The following is a 6,000-nucleotide window of genomic DNA, read 5'->3' on the forward strand; positions in this document are numbered from 1 at the left end:
CACCCTCTGTACAGCTCTATTCATGTATGTCTTACTGGTTATCCCTTGAAGTGAGCACACAAAGCATGTATATCTTGCTATCAAATCCAACAGGACATAGACAGCAGCTATCTTCAGTGACTGACATTCAGGAGGGGCTCTGTCACTAGGTTTCCGACACCACCACCCAAGCACTTGGGTTTAGCCCCTTGATTTTGGAGTGAACATAAGAACAGCGCCATGACACACTACAGAAAAGCACATTCCAGAAGCTGAACACCTCTGCTTGCATGCAAGCTGCATGTCCCTTGTGCTGTCGCTGGCGAATCTGTCACTGGCAGAGATGGAGTCTGTAAGCCTGTCTGTGAGTGACGGTGTCCAGTCTGTCTTCTGCATGCCAGAGAAAAGTGATGCTGATACATTTCTGTGCTCTGCTGAGATGAAGTTCAGTTTTGCAAGGTCTTAAACTCAGGGGAGAAAAGAGGTGTGGCCGTTCCTATCTAAATGTCCTGAGAACTCATCAGTGGCAGCAGAAGACACAGATCTTTGTACGCTGGTACTGGGTTTCTGGAAATCACTGCATTTCCTGTAGTATAACTGTGTCTCAGGGAAGCATCTCCTTCAATGCTGTCGTGTTTACAGAGACACGATAATGCCTTCTTTCTAATTCCACATGCCGAAAGATTAGCATCTTTCCAGAGTGTGTCTACCTGAGTCCAGTAACTTACGCACATGTTCTGGGCTCCACCTAAATAAGTGATCCTTTGTTTTGGCTTTCGGATTACGTCATTCTGTATTAAATGCTGCTAAATTCACACCATTTATACAGTGTGCCATACAGCTGATGTGCTGTATGAAAGGCTCCTTTGGTCCGGGCTTCTGTATTCAGTTTTCTTCTGCTATAGCTCAGTGGTAGAGATTCCATGTGTACCGGTTCACGCTCAGCAAGGCACAGTAAACAAGGGGTTATCATGAGGGGTGGCTGTCTCCACAGGGAATTGGGAGTTTGGGGGAGCAAAGAAATCTAAATCATATTTTCATATGTAAAGCATGAATACATATAAATATAAATAGTATACAGTGTATCTGAGGCTTTAAAGTTTTATGTGAAAAGGGTTTCTTAGAGCAAAAATATGTGCAAAAAAAAAAGCTGAGCTGGGGGGAAAAACTTAAACAGGTTTCAAAATTCTGCTTTGGCTAGGCCTGATGGGACAGGTCTATAGTTCCTTCTACTTGGAAAGTTGTGGCAGAACGATTCCAAGTTTAAGGCTTGCCTGGGCTGTGGGTGGAAGTTCAAGGCCAGCCTGGAGAATTTGGTAAGACCCTGTCTCAATTAAAAATTAATTAAAAAATTAAAAAGAGAGCTGGGGAATAAAACCAGTGGCAGAGCACTTGCCTGCCGTCCATGAGGCCCTAGGGTCAATCTCCGGTATCAAATATCAAAAGCAAAACTAAAGAGGGGTTCCGCAAACCAAAATGGGGAGACTTAAGAATGGCAACAAGCTGATGAGACTCCATTTCCCCCCCTTTTCCCACAGAACCGAAGGGGGGATCACAAAAGGCGCCACCATCGGGGTCCTCCTCGACTTAAACAGAAAGACGTTAACATTTTTCATCAACAATGAGCAGCAAGGTCCCATCGCCTTTGAGAACGTGGAGGGCCTGTTCTTTCCTGCTGTCAGCCTGAACAGGAATGTGCAGGTGAGCACCAGGGCCCTGGGACTAAAGGCGGCTTGCTCAGGCTGCTTCAAGTCTACTGGGGGCAGTAAAGTTCCCACAGCCCCAAGATGCACCAGCAGCCCCTCCCCGCATCCTTGCCATGGTCTGGCTAACCACCCATAGGAAACACAAGCCGTCTCTATCCTGTCTGTCCATGCTTTGCTCTGGTTTCATCTCTAAATAGAATTGAGTGGCTTGGACAGACTGGCAGGGAAGCCATTGAGATGGTTCCTAGCGAGCACCAGGGATGCCCAAGAAAAGCAAACCTTAGGCCCTTATCAGAGAGTGGGAGCAGCTTCGCTCTCATTCGCTCTGCCTTGTGCTATTGACTGGGAAGCACGGGTTGCCTAGGAGTTAGTTACTTGCAGTTTCCTGTAGATACCAAACAGCAGATTCTTCTCGCTTCTTTCCTTAGCGGATATCTACAGGGTCCCTTTAACAAGCCAGGCTCTGCTGTAAATACTAGATATCCAACAGTGGGAAAGAAAAAAAAAAAGAAACAGATACAAAGCTTCCCCCTCCCTAAGCTTATATTCCAGTTACAGACATTAAGTGATATCCACAATGGGGTTATTTATAAGATACATCAGAGGGTCAGTGTCAGGGAAGGGGATCAGCAGCACTGAGGATGTGCTAAGCAGTCACAGCCCTAACCATGGTGGCCAGTGGGCTGGCCTTATTGCAGTCACTGCTGATCCGAATCCTGAAGGAGAAAGGTGGAGTTTTCCAAACAGAAGGCATAACCCAAACTTAGAAGTTTCTAAAGCACTCGGGGCTCTGGATGGGCAGAGAAAGGCAAAGAGGCTGATGGACTGGGGCAGGGAGTAGTGAAGGGGGTGTTTCGGAGCTTGCAAGGGGTGCAGGTGGTGCCCCATCACTGCTAGAATCCAGGACTCCCCCCCCCCCCCCGAGTTGGGAGTTGGTCCTCTCGTTACCCGACATAAACCTCACCAGCCTTAAAATAGGACTTGGAAATCACATGGAATCCCTGCAGAGGATTCATGCCCCACCTACGGCCACAGCCTTGAAGCTCTTTTAAATGAATTGCTGTCTGTGAGCTCGTGCAGTAAAACCACTTACAATCCAGCAACACCTACCTTCAGCTCCCTGCAAGTAGGTGGGACTGTCTGGGGGGCTGGAGTTAAACTCTTCAGAGCCAGCCTGCACATCAGAAGACAGAAAGCTTAAACTGCCGTAGAAGTGGATCTAAGGAAAACCTGACTTGAAGTTGTCCACCTTTTCACCATGTCCCTTCCAAAGACTATCATACTAGCCATGCATCGGGCCTTCAAGGATGTTCTCGAGTCTTTAGACAGACTCTTGGCAGGGATGGTATGGGCAAGAAGAGGGAAGGGGCCCTGTTTATGAAATGCTTCCAGTCTTTCCCCATAGCTATTCACCATAGTTGGAGGTTGACTAGAAGTTGGTGCAGCTACATAAGTGCCCGTGTTTCTTCCTACTAAAGTCCTTCGTTCAACCCCAGAAAGAAAGGCTTGTCCACACCGGGAACTCACCAACAAGCTAATACGATCTTTGTCCATAGACTTGGGCAGTAGTCACTGTGTGTAGAAGGTGTCCCTGCCTGCAGATGAGGGCCTTACCTTCAGCCAAAAGAAAATGCAGTCCCCCAGAATACTTTAAAAGAGGTGGGAATTGTGTCTCCTGGGTTTGGAAACCCACCATGGTGGCCAGGCTCTTACTGCAGCTAGAAGTCCCTATAGCGTCTTCTAGGATAGAAGTTCAAAGACGTGAATGGGCCCTTACCGAATGGAGGGCACACAAACTGCGCTGTGACTGGACGATTGTAAGCACACATCCCGCATAGCTTACAGTCTCATCCCCCAGGTCACGCTCCACACTGGGCTTCCGGTCCCCGACTTCTACTCCAGCAGAGCTTCCATAGCCTAAGGGTGTGCTGTGGGGGCACTAGCTGTCCCTGAGAGGGACAGCATGGAGCCACCGGCCTCGGCAGATGCAGAGTTGGTAGAAGACAGAGACGGAGGAGAACAGCCGGTCCTCTACCATCTTCGCCCCTACAGCTCTGCCCCTTTCCCATGAGCCTCTCTGCATCACTCGCCTGAGCTCCTTTCCTCATCCAGACGTTCTAACCCACAGAGGACCTCGGCAGCCCACCGTTCCCTTCGTTTCCACTTTCACTTGTTGCTTTTCTTTCATTTAGGGTTTGTTTTTGTTTGTTTGCTTTTAAATGCAGATCGAGTTCGTTTTGTTTCTTTTCTGATCATGTTTTGCTGACTTACCTACCTAACTGGCCCTGCCAAGAGAAAATCATCCTAGAAACCTTTTCCTTAAGCTTTGCTTCACACAAAGATGTTATAGGAGAGCAGGTAGGAAAGAAGTCGAATTCAGAGTTTGCCATTTGACTCCTAGAATGTTCTCACCCTATTTCTTGTCCAAGCAACGTCAGCTCTTCAAGGCTATTTCTCGGGAGGTGGGCAGAGTGCACCTGGCACCCACAAGTCGTAACCACACCCTGAAGAACAAATGTATCAGTGAGACAAGGTCACAGCAGGGTGAGGACAATTCAGAGGTGCTCCAGACACTGGGCAGGCCCGGGGACTCAATTTGATTCGTTTAGTTAATACAAGTTTTTAATTAAGAATACTATGGACCCGGTACTGTTCCAGACTCTAGAATTCTGTATTCTAGACACTGGGGAGGGACCAGGGAAAAGGTGACCAGTCTATTTTCCTGGAATGTATACTCTGGAAGGAGAACAAAGCAAATAACTTCAAGTTGTTCTAAGTACAAAAGTCAAGAATCAAAAAAGGTGTCGTGGACAAACCCTTAGATTGACGCTGAACCCACGCACTCCGGCCGTCACACCAGACGTGTACCAACCCAGTGCTTTTCCCACCGCGCTCTCTGAATTATGGTCCTTGCTGCCACTCACCACAGCCCTTCTTTGGCAGAAATGATGTCAGCATTGTTACTCATTATGCTGCAGTCATAATAAGCCTTAAAAAAAAAAAAGAATGCTAAAAACAAAATGACCAGAGGGCACAGGACCCAGTCACTGTACTGAGGCTCCTACGTTGCAGGCCACAACATTTACATTCTCAGGACAAACACACTCCATGTCTACTCTCTGTGCCTGTTACAAACGAGAATCCACACCCACTGCTGTCACAGCCTGACATCCACGGAAGCTCGAAGTGGGTTTGGGAAAGCATGAGCGTGGATGTCATCCCTGGGATTGACTGAATAGTCATGCTTCCTGCTCCTAACACGTACCCTTCAGAAGCTTTCTTTGGGCGTGACGTTTTAGAGAGCGTAGGGCCTGAAAGCAAACTTCCGATGAGTTGGCTAAATACTTTCCACTGAGCCACGAAATCGACTCGAACAAGGGTCGTTCAACAGAGGTGGGATGGGAGAGCTGGCGTTGCTTCGACAAAAAGCAATCTCTGTAAATAGCTCATCCTCTACTCTGTGCTTCTCCCAAGTCATCTGTCGTTATGATGTTTTTCTAGTTAGAACCTAATTTATTGAATGGGTGCTATCCTGTCTGTGTCTGTCTTGGGTTCTCGTGGCTCCAGAACATGGTTGCAGGACAACACTGCTTGGTCTTTGATTTCTGCTCCCGTGAGACTCGATGGCTGGGCCGCTAGTTACTCTCTTTATTAAATCTGCCCCGCTGGTTAGAGTTCTAGTGACTTGTAACAAATAGTTTACATTAACTACAACTATAGATGCACACAGCTACTGTGCTAGAAAAAGAAAAAAAAAACTGTCATTCCTGGTATGCCAATAAAGGGTTTTTATGAGAGGAAAATGTCTCCGGAAAAGTTCTTTCTAAGTTTGTACATATTTGGGGGCACACTTCGCCTTTATCTAGGTAGTATTCCTCTAGCAAAGTGTGACCAGAAAGTCCCCAGAGATCTTGAAAGAATGTTCTCCATATATGTTTATGAGAACATGGCTGTGCCTCTGGACTTTGCACATCCCCTAAGCTTATCTTGATATGAAGTGTGTACATTTGGAACACTTTAGCGTGTGCCTCCACACACTGAGATTTTACTCTAATAAGCTGCTTCTCAAATGGCCACAAATGGTGCTGCAGAATATCAGCGAGCATCCCTGGCTCCTGTACCTTTAAAATAGCTAAATAACACAATTGTTTTCATGTAATCGCAAAGCTACCAATCACCTTTTATTTTTATTAACGCTTTTCAGTGAACCAACTTGTTTCTTATTAAAAGGAAAGTTGGAGGCTGTAGTGATTTCTCAGTCAGTAAAGCGCTTGCTGGACCGCAGTCTCCAGAAGCCAAGTAAAACAGCCAGACA

At 46.9% G+C, this 6,000-nt stretch overlaps 1 protein-coding gene across 13 annotated transcripts in view; it reads left to right on the forward strand.

Annotated features, from left to right (window-relative positions):
* The window catches only part of Trim9 (tripartite motif containing 9), a 107,658-nt gene extending 102,170 nt beyond the window's left edge, over positions 1–5,488 (forward strand). For all 13 annotated transcript variants that reach the window (XM_041658728.1, XM_041658726.1, XM_041658730.1 and 10 more), the window contains 2 exons: positions 1,518–1,680; positions 3,544–5,488. In XM_041658728.1, the coding sequence (XP_041514662.1) occupies positions 1,518–1,680; positions 3,544–3,606 (226 nt within the window). In that variant the 3' untranslated portion in view covers positions 3,607–5,488. The remainder of the gene's footprint in view (positions 1–1,517; positions 1,681–3,543) is intronic.
* Positions 5,489–6,000: the final 512 nt, after the last annotated feature.

This window comes from Microtus oregoni, unplaced genomic scaffold (assembly GCF_018167655.1).
Source record: "Microtus oregoni isolate MIOR12 unplaced genomic scaffold, Mior012 000009F_ref0000495, whole genome shotgun sequence".
Classification (NCBI taxonomy): domain Eukaryota; kingdom Metazoa; phylum Chordata; class Mammalia; order Rodentia; family Cricetidae; genus Microtus; species Microtus oregoni.